Source organism: Poecilia reticulata, linkage group LG22 (genome assembly GCF_000633615.1).
Source record: "Poecilia reticulata strain Guanapo linkage group LG22, Guppy_female_1.0+MT, whole genome shotgun sequence".
Taxonomy (NCBI): domain Eukaryota; kingdom Metazoa; phylum Chordata; class Actinopteri; order Cyprinodontiformes; family Poeciliidae; genus Poecilia; species Poecilia reticulata.
This window is the reverse complement of record NC_024352.1, coordinates 9,717,283-9,734,204: the sequence shown is the minus strand read 5'-3', so window position 1 is coordinate 9,734,204 and position 16,922 is coordinate 9,717,283. Positions and strand designations below refer to the sequence as shown.

The 16,922-nt window shown below is 40.2% G+C and overlaps 2 protein-coding genes across 8 annotated transcripts in view; one reads left to right on the top strand and one right to left on the bottom strand.

Moving 5' to 3' along the window:
• The window catches only part of map4k5 (mitogen-activated protein kinase kinase kinase kinase 5), a 37,707-nt gene extending 36,941 nt beyond the window's left edge, over positions 1 to 766 (bottom strand). For 5 of the 6 annotated variants that reach the window (XM_008398990.2, XM_008398992.2, XM_008398993.2 and 2 more), the window contains exon 1: positions 344 to 765. The gene's annotated coding sequence lies outside the window, so the exon portion shown is untranslated. Of the gene's footprint in view, positions 1 to 343 lie in introns of all 6 variants that reach the window. The other variant, XM_008398991.2, reaches the window with a different exon arrangement.
• A 935-nt stretch (positions 767 to 1,701) lies between these two features.
• Positions 1,702 to 16,659, top strand: atl1 (atlastin GTPase 1). Of its 2 annotated transcripts, none has more exons than XM_008399001.2 (14): positions 1,702 to 1,891; positions 3,526 to 3,776; positions 4,958 to 5,092; positions 7,354 to 7,458; positions 7,652 to 7,702; positions 7,890 to 7,946; positions 8,105 to 8,197; positions 8,885 to 9,023; positions 9,937 to 10,064; positions 10,160 to 10,216; positions 11,254 to 11,325; positions 11,422 to 11,853; positions 12,931 to 12,945; positions 14,366 to 16,659. In XM_008399001.2, the coding sequence occupies exons 1-14, from the start codon at positions 1,858 to 1,860 to the stop codon at positions 14,480 to 14,482; spliced, it is 1,686 nt and encodes a 561-aa protein (XP_008397223.1). In that variant the 5' UTR covers positions 1,702 to 1,857; the 3' UTR covers positions 14,483 to 16,659. The 2 variants fall into 2 exon arrangements, with proteins under 2 accessions (XP_008397223.1, XP_008397222.1); XM_008399000.2 differs by having other exon boundaries at positions 1,702 to 1,897.
• The last annotated feature ends 263 nt before the right edge of the window (positions 16,660 to 16,922 follow it).

Genomic DNA, 16,922 nt, shown 5'->3' with positions numbered 1-16,922 from the left:
TTAAGAGGGCTAAATTAAAGTTTTAATCCCACTACACGTTCTCCTTTAAAGAGAACAAGTGTTATAAAACACGCGTTCTTAAGAGTTACATCTCTCTTTGTTAGTGTCGCAGTTGTTTAAGCATACAAGACCAGTTGAGTAATCAATTCTAGCTCAAAGGAGTTTGTTTTATAACAGCCTCACTCTACAAGCATTACTTTGCGATACTTTTACCAGGAAAATTGTGGACATTCCAGCAAATAGCCACAGCCAGCCAAGGGCTTAGCGACGGGGCACATAGGCTAATGCTAGCTAACGCACAAGCTTAGCTCTTCGCCTGCTTTTAACTTCAAACTGGGCTTACCTTTTTCAACGCAAACACACCAAATGCCTCCGTCTTGCATTTTGAATCCCCTCCGAGTCTTTAACTATTGTTGTGGCGTCGAATAAAGGCTTCAGAAAGTAAAAATGCTGCTCCTTTGTTATCGAGGAAACAGTAGTAAACTTCAGTTGGCTGCAGCTCACTCTCTTTCAGAGCAGAACAGGCGTCACAGTATACTTCAATCCCCCCAGAAATCTCAGCCCCAAGTTTCCCCGTTGACATGTCATTTCCCTCCGCTGGCAGCTTTAAACAAGCTCCGACATTATGTATTGAACTCCATCGTCACACGGCGCTAATAATTGAACTGTTTTAAGAATTTAGTTAGAGAAAACGCTCTCTTCTAAAGCAACAGTGTCCTGCTAATCTGTGCTGTCGATGGTCTGTGTCTTACGGTGCATTCAGGGTACCAAGAAAAATTAGACTGTTGATTTTTTTAAACAGCGTATCCCTTTATCCACATATAAAACGTGCAATTTTCGCTAGTTAATACCTGAAATGCGATAATGCTGATTACTCATACAAAACACGACAATGATTATATAATTTACATAAAATGCGGTCGCCACAATAACATGGACATCAACTTTAATTAAATAATAATAAAAAAAATTGTTTTAAAGACATACTAATTTTTTTTTGTTTAATTTACAGTCAATTCGTTCAATTTCGTCCATCACCACTTTCATTTTGAACCAATAGACAGAGGTTTTTGTAACTACGCACACCAGTTTGTTATGCAAGGACAAAACTGTCACAATTAAAATCCATGTGAAAAACATTTAGTACGTTGATAGTCATAATAATTCTCAAAGATTACATCTAGTTAACATTTATTCATGACTTTGTGTTGCATGCCATTTATTATTGGTCCAGATATAACAGATTATTTTTGAGGAAACTGAAATGACTGTGAAATCCACCTCCTGATGAACTAAACTATTTATATTTAAATTGTTGTTTGCCAGAGCTAGTCTGAAATGTTCCCAAGGAAAGTTCAAAGGAGCATGGGCCAGAAACGAAGAAAACCACAAAGGGATTAAATTACGAAATAAGGACCTTTCCCTTTTCCTATCACATAAAAAACTCCGTAATGTCTCTGAAGGCAGCATAGGTTCCAACATTTGGGCAATGTCGCCACCTACCGACAAAAATATAAACTGCATGGAGTTTTATAAAAATAATTGTTCACCACTGTAAAGCTCATATTCGATTTTTGTTTTTATAACTGAGGCATTTTCACATAATGCACACTTTGTGTACAGTTCTATGTATTTTTAATTAGACTCCATTCGCCGCTCAATGCTGGGACAACAGACAGCAGCGCCCTCTGGCGACGAGATGAGCGTATCACGCGGTGAATAAAAGCACCATCATCCTCTTGCAACAGGAACGTCGTTGTGCTGGAGATAAGGGCATCCTCCCAGCTCTATACGCTCATGACTACCGACTAGGGTCGCTCATTTACGCTTCGAGCCGGGGGATAACAGGACCGCATCATGGTTAAACACCGTCCCGAGAGAGACAGCTGGGGTGAGTGTACGTACAAAAACATTTCATATTTCACACAAAGGGTGGGAACGATGCAGCGCTCTGGCTGTCATATACTCGGTTTGTTTTCGTTTCGGGACATTGAGACCAAAGCTGTTCCGTGCATTCTAATGTCTCGGCATCTGCACCTTGTTGGTATGGAAGAAAACACCGGGCTGCAGTTGGCCTCTGCAGGCACAACGAGACACGTTCATTTAAAAAGATATATATATATATACATATTACCATTACATATATGAAATGCGATGATTGGTTGACAGAAAACGCTCTGTTGGGACAGCTTAGGCCTCTGCAGGCCCAAAAATCACAATTTTATTCGCAACGTTTACAGTTACTGTTCAATTTTTCTGAAGCTACGTGACGCCTTTGAGGTAAAAATGGATACAATCTTGCATCAGAAATCCCAAATCTGTATTCCCATCATTACCCTAAGCTGCCATCATCAGGGTTACAGTGGTTACCAGCATCCATCTCTGACATCACTTTAGAGCCCAACCAGCTTGTGAGGGGGTAGTGGGAGAGGCCTGTGTGAGAAACGAGGGGAAAAGATGAAAAGCTGCTGCTGTTTGCTGTCAGAGTTGAGCCGCTCTGACCCACTTAATTCAGCTTCTGACGTCTTCAGCAGTTTTAAGGGCAGTGGCAGGAGCAGCGTGATCAGGTCGTCAGCCGGGGCCTGGCAGGAGGCCCCTGCAGTRGGAAACCAAACAGGGAAGAAACGGAAGAACGGCTGATCAAATTACTCCCTGTACGTTCAAGTTGTTCTGTGTCACGTCTAATACCACGACCCAAAACGCTGCCCGTTACTTTGTGACATGGAGCTATAGCCAGACTTTAATTTCAAGTCACTTCCTGGAAGGCAAGATCACATTTTCCTGAATCGCAGGCGGGTGGTTGTGGTAGATAGCTACAGTGTCTTCCTTTGTAACTTTTCATCATGTAAGAGCCAAAAACATTAATGTATCTAATGTTAGTTTACACAATAGACCAAAGGAAAAAGTGGTGGATATTTCGTGATTTTTTCGTGTGTAAAATTCAGAAAAAATGTGTTCGCCTTGTACTGAGCTCCCTTTACTCTGTTACACATAACTAAAATCCAGTTAGCAGAAATCAACTAATTTGTAAACAGAGTACAGTGTTTAAAAAAACAATATCTCAACCTACAATGCAACAGTTTAGCTCATTAGTTTGGAATGACCTAGTCAAAGTCCAAATTGTAATCCAATTAATAATCTCAGATATGTTGTTTTTAAGAGATGCTTTCTATCCGAGCTGTTTGAGTTATTTAAGAAGTCTGGATAGTATGTAAATATGTTAGCTTCCTTGCTGCTTGGAAACACTCAGAGCTGCTGCTCGGAAACCTTTTAGCCCTCGTGATCTCATTGAGCTCCGGCAGATTGGACTGATTCAGTATAATGAATATCATCGCTTGCAAAACCGGGGGTTTGTCTTTCCTGCTTTCTCACTTAATGGACTGCTAGGTCTGGACCGACATCACAGCGGACAGAAACTGCTGGCTCTTCTAACAGTCTCACGGCAACGCTTTCTGGTCGCCTCATCGCAGAGACTCGTTGAGCTCACCCTCTCCTCTCCTCACGCTCCTCTGCTTTGTCCTTCAGGGTCCCTAAGTGACAAAAATGTTTACGAGTGGAGCTCCGAGGAGGAGGAGCCGGACGGACGAGCCCGGCCCATCCAGGTGCTGCTGGTCAAGGACGACCACACCTTCGAGCTGGATGAGGCGGCGCTGAGTCGGATCCTGCTGTCCGAGGAGGTCAGGGACCGCGAGGTGGTGGCCATCTCCGTGGCGGGGGCTTTCCGCAAGGGCAAGTCCTTCCTCATGGACTTCATGCTGCGTTACATGTACAACCATGTAAGTGCGACTCCTTGTTGAAGCAATAAAAATAAATTCTGGCCTACAAAGGTTTATAAAATATCCCAAAGTGTTCTCCGATTGGTCTCTAGCCGCTCTGCTACCTCTACGTCATAGTGTATTTCAGAATTATGTAAAATTGATGCTATAATGTTATTCCATTATCAAAAACATACCTGGAGTGTTGCTTCGACTCTTTCATGCATGTTTGAGAAATCCCTGAATCTCCCGTGGCAACCATTCAGCCGTGCAAAACGCCTGGGGGGACCTAGCTCCACCTTCGAGACAAAGCTCCTCCTCCTCTATCAGTCCTCACACTCAGCTCCTTCAGACTAGCCAACAGAAATTAGCATACACCTGGAGGAACTCTCCATCTGCTGAGCTCATTATAGGAGTTTCAGAAAGAACATGAGTTTTTAAAGAGACAGAGGCCCGATTTCAAGGTATTAAATTAAATAAAAAGTCTTTTAAGTCATATTTGATGTATGTAGCATTTTTCTGACATCTGAAATTAAAAGCATTACTTGATTATGCAATAGAAAAATACATAATACTGCTCCTTTAAACTTTTTCACATTTTCTCATAGCACAACCACAAACTTTAAAGTGTTGTATTTGGATTTTATATGATAGATCAACAAAAAGTGGTGGAAAAATTCAAAGAGGACTAAAACGGATTCCGGGTTTTCCTTGCTGAAAAGTGTGGCCTGCATTTGTAGGCCACACAAATGCAGGCCTACATGGTGGAAGCGTCGGGCTGTGAGGACACTTTTCTTTAAGCTCTTCTAAAACCTGTTAGATGGCAACATTTCCCAATTTTAACTTATAAAGAAAAACTCTGAATGTTTTGTTACATTTTTTATACATTGGTTTATCATATAAAATCCCAATAAAATAGACTGAAATCTATAATGTAGCAAAATGTAGAAAATTCAAGTATGTATTTGTTCTTTGCATATTGTTCTTTTTAGGGATGGGTTTAGTGTATATTCCATTCTTACAGCCTCACCAGTTGTGTGGGTACAATCTGTTCTTTTCCAGTGCTCATTCCCAGTCTAGTTTATCATTTTTGCTGCACACAAAGTTTGATTTGTTGCAATCTTTCCCAACTGAAACAGAATGTCACTTGTCAGCAGATCAAGCGTTATCTGACTAACAAATTGCCACATTCTGTCGCTCAGTCGTCTGAAAACTGGCTCGGAGATGCGAGCGAGCCTCTGACCGGCTTCTCCTGGAGGGGGGGCTCAGAGAGGGAAACCACCGGGATCCAAATCTGGAGCGAGGTCTTCCTGGTGGACAAACCTGACGGAAGGAAGGTCAGAATAAATTCCTCCACAAAACAACAAGAGACAAACAGGGACAGGCAAAGTAATATTTGCACAAAACCTTCAAATAAATGTATTTTGCAGTAGCATAATGGCACACAGGGGAAAAGAAAAGGCTTTTTAATGCGAGTGCATGAATTTAGTGGGGAACTGAGTCAGACACTGAAGACACCTCTAATTGGTAAATCGTGACTTTCCCTGGGGAATAAATATGACGTGACACATAGGCCTGTTTCTCGGCTGGACAGGGACCCATATTTTTCTCGCTAATGAGTAGGATGATAAGGGAGGTAAAGGAAAAAAAAAGTGCTACAGTACAGAACGGTTCACCAAGTCTCCATAACAACCATTGCTGACGGTTGTTTGGTATTGATGCGTTTCTGTCCTGCCTTCATATGCAGAGTTTACTAAACTCTGCTGGCCGTTTAAGTCAAACTTTGTGCTTTGGTCAAATGAGACGAAGGTTGAGCAACAACCTCTGAACGTGGGTCAAGTATGACACGAAGGATGACTGGGGAAAAGCACCACACACCTACGGTTAGGTGCATTGGGGGATCTGTGATGCTGTGGGCCTATAATTGTAATTGTAATTGAGTACATTTATATCTCTGATGAAAAAGAAAGAACAACTCTAAGTCAATTTAGGTCTGTTTTTCTGTATCGGTATCGGATTGGTGCATCTCTAGTCTCTACCAGCATAGACTAGAAAACACCAGTAAAATGAAAAAGAGGCATATTTAGGTCTTATTGTTATGATAAAAAAACAAAGTCAGCAGAACATATAGTTGAAAAAGTATGAGGTCACTTCTCTAAATGATTGAACTCGAGTGTTTTAACCACTTTGACACCCACAGGTGCATGGAAGACACTAACAAGACATTCAGACTGCTTCTGCAAAGATTTGAGAAAGAATAGGTCGCTCTCAAGAGCATTAGGAACTCAGATATGGAGGAAATTAGTGTTGGAAACCGCATGTAGACCAGTGTGTAGAAGTCACCAACTAAGTGCAGAGTGGATAACTATAAGCTTCATGTGGGTTTCAGATTAGTCCAGGAACATTGCTTCATTAATAGGTTGCCATGGCTATCCATCTCCAAGAGCAATTCAAAGATGCAAAGTGTCGGATGGAGTGGTGTAAAGAACTCCAACACCGGACTCTAGTGTAGTAGGGATTTGTGTTTTGGAGTGATGATTCCTACTTCCCTGTCAGGCTAGGTAATAGATTAGACAGCGTTTGGTAGTTGCCATGAAAACGGCCCATTAGGCTACGCCTGGAGACTGCTGGTATTTTTGGATGTTGTTTGGGGAAAAAGTTCCACGTTTAGATGGTACTGACGAGAGTCCTTGAATCAGCTGCAGTTGTCATGCCAGGCCACTAGATGGCACTGTGATTTTAGCATTTCATCAAACCCGCATGCTTTTTTGACCCTTATCTTCCACCGCACTAGCTCCCACCTCACTGAAAACAGTAACCAGTCTTCGCCGAACGAAGTGCTCATGTCACACATTCTTATCGGAAACTGTGGTAAACCGAACAGGCTTACCACACAGGACAGTACAATACGCACCGTTGTTTTTGTTATCTGCCTGCGTATGCGCAGAATGAACATCAGGCGTTCTGTGTATCTGCGATTCAACACATCCCGGGGGAAGTTTTACGGAAAAGTTTCACTCTGAGACCTTGTTTCAAAACGTGTCGGTGTAAGAGACTCCGGTTACAGGTGTAGTGTATAAGGAGACGTACTGGTCTCAATCCCTTAATTCCCGTCAAAGCTACCATGGGAAGACATTCTGGACAATTTGATGGTCTTCATGCTGAAGGAACAGTTTGGAAATAGTCCATTTAGTACCAACATGGCTGCCAAACAAAGCACAAAAGTGTATGGATAAGCGAGTTTGCTTTGGACAATCTTTATTGGTATGACCTCAACTTGATACAATCTCTTGAGGATCAGTCAGAACAGAAACTGAGAACCAGGCTGTAGTGTCCAACATCAACGTCTGACCTCACCAATGCTTTCCTAGAAAAATGGTCAGATATTCCCCTAAGCAGACCTCTAAACCTTCCCAGAAGACTTTGGATAGGATAGTTTTTTCCCCCCATGGAATACATTGAATTTTCTAAAATTTCCATTGAAATTTTAGAACTGCAAGAATTTATTTGAACGTTTTGTTTTATTTCCACATCTGTGACCGTAGAAAACATTCAGATACACAAACGGGTCAGTATCTTTTTGTGTCTGATGACGCAGGTCGCCGTGTTGCTGATGGACACGCAGGGCACGTTTGACAGCCAATCTACGCTGAGGGACTCGGCCACTGTGTTCGCCCTGAGCACCATGATCAGCTCCATGCAGGTACCACAGTTTAGTGCCGTCTGAGAGCACCGGGCGCTGAGGTCTGCAGGTCCAAAGGAAGCAGCTGAACAGCTGTACCCTGAATTTAAAAAGAAAAAGAAAACCTCATCCTGTTTTTCCTCTCTTGCTCTGACACAACAGCATTTTAAATGTTCCCAGCATATCAATACAGTAAGGAAACTGTCTCTTCTAGGTTTACAATATATCACAGAATGTACAAGAGGATGACCTCCAGCACTTGCAGGTAAAAAAAAAAAAACATTACAAAGAAAATTTTGGAATACACTATCATTCGAAAATTATAATTTCTATTGAAATTGAATATGAGCATGGTTTATCATCAAGCAAACTCAGACTTTATTGGTAACTTAAAGTGTGGAGCTGAAATTAAATATTTCAAATCATCACTGATGATGTGTTTATTATTTCAGCTTTTCACTGAGTATGGAAGACTAGCGATGGAGGAGACCTTCCTTAAACCTTTCCAGGTATTAAACTTGCTTCCAATTAAGTGCCGCTTTAAAACAAATTAACACTAAATTAAACACATTTTATTTTACATGTTAAAATAAAGTTGAAAGAGAAGAGTTGTTTTAAATTTGACCTTATTGTGCAGAGCTACATACAGGTTTATTTTCTTTTCCAGTCCCTGATTTTCCTGGTTCGGGACTGGAGTTTTCCATACGAGTTTCCTTACGGACAGGAGGGGGGCATGAAGTTCCTGGAGAAGAGACTGAAGGCCAGTTGTTTCTGATTCCACAGTCCTACTTACAAACTTACAAGTGGATGTCAATAAATTAGAATATCATCAAAAGGTTCACCTATTTCAGTAATTTATTCAASAATTGAAACATGTATTTCTCTCAATTATGTTGATTATAACATACAGATATATATTAAAAAAAAACATTTTCTCTGTAAATTTTTATAAAAAAAAAAAAACAATAAAAAATGTTTGAAGGTCCTAATATATAACAGTCATGTTATCGCCCATGAAGTCTCACCAAAAAAAATGCTGACTGTTTCTCAACAAAAAGTCACGGACACCAAGTCCTGTATTTGGACATATTACAGGAAAGATAAATGGAAGGAAAAAGTACAGTACAAAACCTTGCACCAGCAGCAAGGCTGTCAGCAGCCATGACAGGATGATTTTTTTCCCCCTGTTATAAATTATTTTATTATTGGTTTTTGGAAATATTTAGATTTTCTTAGAAACAACTTTGAAAATGATTAGAAATGAACTCTTGAGATTGTTCACTCTGCTTGGAATGAGGCTGCTTGGTTTAGATAACACGAGTGAAATGAATTCCTGAAATAAATCATCTTTTTGATGATATTCCGCTTCACTGAGATGAGCTTGTTGCTAATAAGGTTGGGCTAATTAAATCAGACGTAGAACCAGAACCGTGTGCTTCTGCTGCAGATCTCAGAGAACCAGCATGAGGAGCTTCAGAATGTGCGAAAACACATCCACTCCTGCTTCACCAACATCAACTGCTTCCTGATGCCTCACCCCGGCCTCAAGGTGGCCACCAACCCTCACTTTGACGGAAGAATTAAAGGTACATCGTCCATTTTTATTTTTATTTTTTTAGAGGGACATTGCAACCAGACAAATCAGCTGCTGGGTTTTTTTTCAGTTTTTGGCAGATCGGTCGATACTTGCAATCGTCACCTCACTGTTGATGACTTAGCATCTTTGTTGTTGTATTTATCGACATTTCAGACAAAATAAAAAATAAAAAAATTGGTCTCAGCAGTTCAGTTTTAAAAAAAAATCGATGATAAGGCAGGAAATTTCAATTGTTGCATCTCAACTTGGAAGATGTCTGCATGTCATGTTGTGTCACTGGGAGACGAGCTGTAAATACGGAAGAGGATTAGGGTCTAACAAAAAAATTTAGACTTTAATGCCAGAATTTTTTTTTTTTTCCTCTCAAAACTTTGATTTTAATCTCTAACTTTAGGTTATAAAATAAATTTACAAAATAAAAATGGTCTGTAACACTTTAAATGTCATAATAAATTGTTTGCGACACTTCTTGGAGGAGTCGTCAACGAGCCATTTGAGTGTTTTTGGTGGGACAGGTTCCCCACAGTTCCTCGTTTTCATTTTTCTTCTTTAATAACGCAGTGAATTATACTTTAACACAGTTAAAACATTCCTTCCTACACACAGAATCTCAGATAATAAGACTTAAAACAACTTTGCCTGTCATGATAACAAATTTTGCTGGATGATGAATTATCGGAGAAATTATTGCGCTAAACGCCAACGCTGTTTTTTGTCCCTTGTTTTAGACCATTTTCAAGTAACGTATCGATAATAGGATAATTACCAACTAATAAACTTGAATTTTGTGCAGAACACTTCTCACTGCAATTGTGCAACTTTTTTAAATACCCAAAGCAAAAAGTAAATGAATGAATGAAACTCTTACCAGATTATAACACAAACTGTTTGTTCGTCTCTAGAGATTGATGGTGAGTTCATCAACAACCTGAAGGTCCTGGTGCCCTGGATCCTCAGCCCCCACAACATCGACGTGAAGGAGATCAACGGCAGCAACATCACCTGCAGAGGCCTGCTGGAGTACTTCAAGGTCAGACCCAGTCAAGTGGATATGAGAGCATATCGCTTTGTATTTTATGTACAGAAAAGTTTCCTCACCTCCTGCCTTTATTCTTTGTGCTTCAGGCATACATTAAGATTTACCAGGGTGAAGAGTTGCCTCATCCAAAGTCGATGCTGCAGGTACTTTTCAATACACTTGTTTTGTCTAACTGTGGGGTCTGCAGCCTGTGTCACTGAGAGAGCTATTTTGACATCAGTCCAACTAAATAAAACTTTAGAGCCACAAATGTAGCGTCATCTTTAGAAAAAAGGCTGGTTGTAATTTTTTGACAAACGTGAGTGAAAGAACATGTTTAAAGAACCTTTTTTTTCTTTTATTTTTACATTTTAAAATAAAACAACATTTTTGCAGTTGTTTTGCTTTGGGCTGTTGATCAACGTTATGGAAATGCTGTAAAAAATTCTTTATTTGATTTTCTCTGAGCCACATATTTTAAACTCAAGGCCAGCGGGCCAAATTTGGTCCACCATATCTAGTTTTTGCGGCCCTCTATACATTAGAGGTCAGTGTAAATAGACCGTCAAGATAACACTTGTGTGCTTAAATATTATTTTAATGAGTCAAATAATTTTTTCATTTGTATAGTGTCAAATTACATCAGTATAAAAATATTTTTAATGTTGAATTTTAAATCCAAAGATAATATTTTAATAGGTAGTTTTATCTAAACATTCTGCCACAACCGACCCTTTAAGGACTTTAATTAACTTGATGTAGTAAAAGTCATCTGCTCTAAAGTATATTTATATACACTTAATGTCTGGACGCTATGAGCTTTTGAAATCAAAGTCAGAATTTTGAAGTTCTGATTCTGAAATGTACAAAATTTTCAGCATAGTTAAAATTTTTCAAAGTAAAGTTAAAAAAACATATTACCAGTTGTTTCATAGTCACTATGTTGTGGAAAATTGGGGCAATTATTACAATCGAAAAATTTATTTGTTATTACGTCTATATTTATGGAAAAAAAATCAGTGTTTTTGTTATTTTTCTTTTTTTTTTGCCAAAGTTATTCAGGAAGATCCAAAGAACTGCAGGTTGAAGATCCCTGGTCTAATTACACATGTTCTCTATATTTTCCGTGTTTAACCATTGTTTTTTTTCTCTGGATTCATCTCACCTCGTGTTTCACTGTATAATCTGTATTTTCATTCAGGCCACAGCAGAGGCCAACAACTTAGCAGCAGTCGCAGCGGCGAAGGATCTGTACAACAAAAAAATGGAGGAGGTCGGTGGAAACCAGCAGCCTGGATAAACGTGAGCGCCAAATTCCCAACTTCCATTCCCGTTAATCCCCATGCCTCTCTGCCCCCCACCCCAACAGGTTTGCGGGGGCGACCGGCCCTTCCTGGCCCCCAGTGAGCTGCAGAACCGACACGGGGCCATCAGGGAGGAGGCCCTGCAGCTCTTCCGCGGGGTCAAGAAGATGGGCGGCGAGGAGTTCAGCCGCCGCTACCTGCAGCAGCTGGAGGGCGAGATCGATGAGGTGTTCGTCCAGTACATCAAGCACAACGACTCCAAGAACATTTTCCATGCTGCTCGCACGCCGGCCACGCTCTTCGTGGTCATCTTCGTTATGTACGTGGCGGCGGGCATCACGGGCTTTGTGGGTGTGGACATCATCGCCAGCCTGTGCAACATGATCCTGGGCCTGGCGCTGATCACGCTCTGCACCTGGGCCTACATCCGCTACTCAGGGGAGTACAGGGAACTGGGCGCCGTCATCGACCAGGTGGCCGGGGCGCTGTGGGACCAGGTGGGTGAAACTCACTGAATCCAAACCTCTGAGCGGGGCTGGATCTACGAGGGCGTGGGAACCCGTGTTGGTGGCCCGTCCACTGAAGAAAGATTCCTTTCTAATTCAAATTACAGTAAATTAATAGGTAGTTCTATACGTATTTGGGTAAGAAATGATGATAGCAGCTAATGGTGGTAGGTTTATTATGTCCCTTGGCCAGTAGGTCCATGTTGTCCCCCAAAAAAAGTTAGTATAACTTTATAATTTCAACTACTTGAGTATTGCTTATTTTTCATATTGGACTCTTATATAAAGTGCAAAGTCAGCAAAACATGCACTTATTAAAAAATAAATAAATAAATAAATCTGTGCCCCACAGATCCCCTAAAAGATGGAGCCCTGGGCTACTGCCCCTTTCTAAAGTCTGGCCATCGTCTAAACTACATTTCTACTAAGCAATTCGCAATCAAAATGTATCGATTTCTCCTTATAGAGCCAATTTGTGATAGAAAACTTAAAAAAAAAACAAAAAAAAAAACAAAGATTCATATTTTAAGCTGCATTTTGACTGAGATATTTGTTGTGTTTTGCCAAGGAATGAAATGATAGGTTCTGTAGTTTATTCATTTGTGGTCAGAAAAAAGATTAAAAATCATCATCAAACACACAACTTATATCCACTAGGTGGCAGTAAATCCTACATTGGGTTCTGTCCATACATTTTCTGTGAAAATGGTTAAAAGGAAGGATTTAGATAAATAACACAAGGAAGGGAAGGAATAGAACGACACAAGGAAAGTGATCAACGAGGAAAGAAAACACAGGCGCAAAGAAAGTGAGAAAGGAACAGCAGAAAGGAAAGACAGGAAGGACATAAAAAGGGAAAAAAGGAAAGAAAGGAAAGGAGGAATATTTAGACAATTATAAAGGGAATAAAGTCTGGAAATACTGATATTTTTCCATACACTAATTTTCCTTTTTTCCATTTTACGACCAGATGAAGTTCCTCTTTGTTGTTGTTGCTTAATCTGTGTTTTAGTTGTGCATCTGATCCACTTACTACACGTGTGCTTATCTCTCTTAATGCTTCTGCAGGGGAGCACGAACGAGGTGAGTTTTTCCGAATAGCCAGGAGAGCTAAAGCATCTGCTTACCAAATGATGACTTGCGTTTGTGTCTGCTTTTATTTTTCTAAATTAGTGTAGGTAATCAAGTCCTTTCTTGTTGCTCCGTAAACATGTCTTGCCTTGTGCAGTTATGCGCTCCCCATGCCACAGCTGATGCTGGCTTTCACACTGTCTGCTGGTAGCGACAGTGTGAAAGCCAGAAGGCGGCATCTCTGCTCTTCGGCTTGGTGGATGCAGGTTTTCTCACTCCTACGAAAAAATTGGGGAAATAAAAATGAAAATGACAAGTAGTTATAGCATGTTTTACCTATAAAAATTAAACTTTTACTCAGATGCCACTTAATAAAATCAATGGGCATAATTTCTTCATTCTGACAATGAAAAATGGTGGTTGCAGCATTATGCTGTGGGCATTCCCTGGAAGGAAACATGCTAAAGGCTGCAAAAAAAAAAAAAATTCATCTGAGGTGGAGGTTTGTCTTCCTGCAGATAAATGACCGAAAACATCCAGCCGAGGGTTAATATCAAAGCTTATTCATGTGTTAGAATGGTCTAGTCAAAGGCCAGCCCTAAATCTAATTAGGTATCTAATTGATCTGAGTGATTTTGCAAAAATGTCAGTTTCTTGATGCGGTTGTGATGACCAATCATGCAAAAAATAATAAAAAGAAAACCTATCAGATTGTAAAATCAAAATGTTAAAAGGTTAACGGGGAGAATACTTGAATACTCTTGAAACCTGCTATGCTGGACATTGCTGAGACCATTTTCAACTGGTGCATTGATAAAGGCATAATAATAAAAGTAAACCCTACAAAAAAGCTCAATAAATTATAATTTCCAAATAACATTTAACACTAAAACTGGAGGACATTTTAAATATCTGAAATAATTACAGAAAACAACTGAAAGAGTAACTACGATTGAATATGAAGGCTCAACAAAACAAAATTTCACTTCAAAACAGGCAAACTGCCAGCTAAGACTTTTGTAAAATTAAAAAAGTGCAAACTTTTTTATTTTACACTTTCAAATGTTCGCCACTTTTCAAAATGGCGACTCTTCAGTAATACTAAAAGCAAGCATCTGTATAAAGATTAAGCGGACTACACACAGAAAGCATGCGAATGGAAATTATTGCTCTCATTTTTAATTTATTATATATGTCAGGCTTACTTGGTATGTATGAAGCATGTAATTAGACGTTTATCTTTGTATTTTAGGGAAATATCTGTCCGTCTGTCTAGCTACAAGAGAAGCATTGCTGCTTGTTGTATCGCTAGCTTAAATGCGGAAGTAAATAATTTGCGTTCATGTCACCAGCTCTCCTGTTAAGCAAAGAAAATCCCGTGGTGTCGCTCATTTCTGAATAAAACAACTAACTGTTCATTTACCGTCCCCAGGCTCTGCACAAGCTGTACAATGTAGCGGCCAATCACCGGCACCTGTACCACCACGCTTTCCCCGGAGCGCACGCGGACGCCGCCGCCGCCGAGGAGCGGGACAAGAAGAAGGACTGATGACGACGCAGCAGGGACTCTTTATTTTGTTTGGGATGGACATCCTCCTCACCCGTCGGGCACTTCTTTACTCTGGCGTCGGCTGCTGCTGCGGCCAACAAATGCAGTCACTACTTTAATCCTTATATTGAACTTTACAACGTTCATGCATCAGAAATGTCAGAGCGCCGCCGCGGTGGTGTGGGCGTCAGTCGTCGCGTGGGCGCCAGTCTTTCACCATCGTCTTTCACCTTTTTGTCTCTGGGCACTCAGCTGGAGACCTCCGAGTCTGCTGTTTATTTCATATCACACAAGTTTTCTCAGTCGTTTAATTCTTCTTCTCCCCCCCAAAAAAGTGTTGCCGACTTTGTTGAAATAACCACTCGTGACAAACGTTCCGTTCTTTAGGGTTTCGTGCTATTTATATCTAAGATCTGCAAAAGGCCAAATTATGTACAGTGTGTTGAATAATGAAGCAACATTATCTGCATGTTGATGTTTCTCATCTTTAAGCTCAGAATTCAGGTATACTTTTTAAAAGAATATATATGTTTTAACGGTTGTGACAAAGTGGTATTGTGCCATAAAATGTAAATGTTTTGTCTTATTTTTATTTTTTACATCTGTGTCAGCCTGGGTAAATCCAGACACAAAGGTACGGTCTTAGTTGGAGGCAATGCAGTGCCTTGCAGATTTTGGTCATGTTGGAACCACAAACCTTCAATGTATTTTATTGGGACTTTCTATCATTTTCTACTATTCAGCTGCATTTTCCCGTCTTTTCTTGGCAGCGCCATCAACTAGGATGAAGAGCATTTGTGAAGATCAAGTTTTTAATTTGCCACACTGATTCTCAAATATATTGGGCAATGACTTTGACTAGTCCTCATATTCACTATTGTGTTGAATAGTCGGCCTGCTAAAAGGTGAAATTCAGTTTCCAGTCTTATAGCTTCTGTTATGAAATTTGTTTGGGGGATTAATAACATTTTTTTTATTTTATTGAGTTGAATCAACTCTAAGCAGCCTCCTATAACCTGCTGGAGAAAAGCATCCCCACAGCATGATGTTGCCACTACCGTGCACTTGAACTTTTGCGTAATTTAACCCTCCCAGCACAATATTTCCTGTTGAGTGAAATATTTTAACTTTTAGTGCACTACTTGCCATATTTATTTATTTTTTTAGTTGGTTATGTATCATTTGCATGAGATGCAACCTTTTCCTCAATTACAATTGGAATTGTGACACTTTTTGGTATTTTATCATAAAAAACATTGAAGAGCGTGGTTATAAACGTGACAAAAAGTGGAAAGGTTTCAAGGTGAAAGCTTTTCCAAGGCACTGTATGTTTTGAAAAAGCTCCAGAAGTTGAGGTGTTTCAATGCAGCATCAGTTTCAAGTTCCCAGAACACGACTGGCATCATCATCATCACCTCATCTTTTTATTCTGCTTGCAGCTTCGCATCTGTGCAGCATCTCTCCTTTATCCCAGTGCATGTGTGTTTAGCTTTTGAAGTCGAGAGGTTGTGTACATGTGTGTGTGTGTTTAGCTTCTATCATGACAAAGAGGAGGCCGACGGACCCATTGTTCTGTCTCTCGCTGAATGTTCCAGCAAATCCCAGGAATGTAGCCGTTCTGCGCCCGCAGAGGAATCAAAGCTGGATGTTGCCGGGCGTGGCCACAGGACCGGCTTTGGGAAAAGGCTCCTCATTCCAGATCTTATCCGTCATCTTTAACACGCGTAACTTGAACCCTCTGAGCTAAAAAAAAAAACTCAGTCGCGTGGTGACAAGAGGAGCCTCGAGCTCACATTCATCGTAAACACAAAGCTTTTTGATGGTGACAGACTTATTTTTTCTTTTGGTGTGTGGATGCTTTGAGTTCACTGCTTGGTTTCTACAGTCTTCCACAGAGTGTAATCGGCATCAAGGAGGCTTTCAATCGGATCGTTTTGCTTCTTAAAATCCCGTACGTTGAGTGTTTTAGGTGTTCCTTTTCACGAGTCAGAGAAGTCGTTTTGTTTCGAATGAGATGGAAATCACACTTTTAACGGTTTCTTTTCCCCACATCATCCCTCCCCTACGCTTAAAGGCAAGTGTTAAACGAGTCGACATCTTTCAAACTAGCTGTTTGGCTTCAGCACACTGCAGTTAGTCACAAGGAGATAAATAAAGTTGGACCAAATTAATGAAAACAAACCTTTCACATGTGATTTTTTTTAATAGAATAATTTGAAGAGAATCGGAGTTTAGTTTTCAAATGCAGCATCCCGATTTGACACCTGATTGAGAAATTTATATACCTACCATTTATTTTTCTGGTTTTAGTGATTTGTCTGAACAGATTGATTTTACTTTCAGAGTAGGGTAGATTACTTTAAATTTATAGTGGATTTTCTCTAATCCAAACAGACAAAAGTATACACAAACATCAAGGAGCAGCAACTCCAGTACAAAG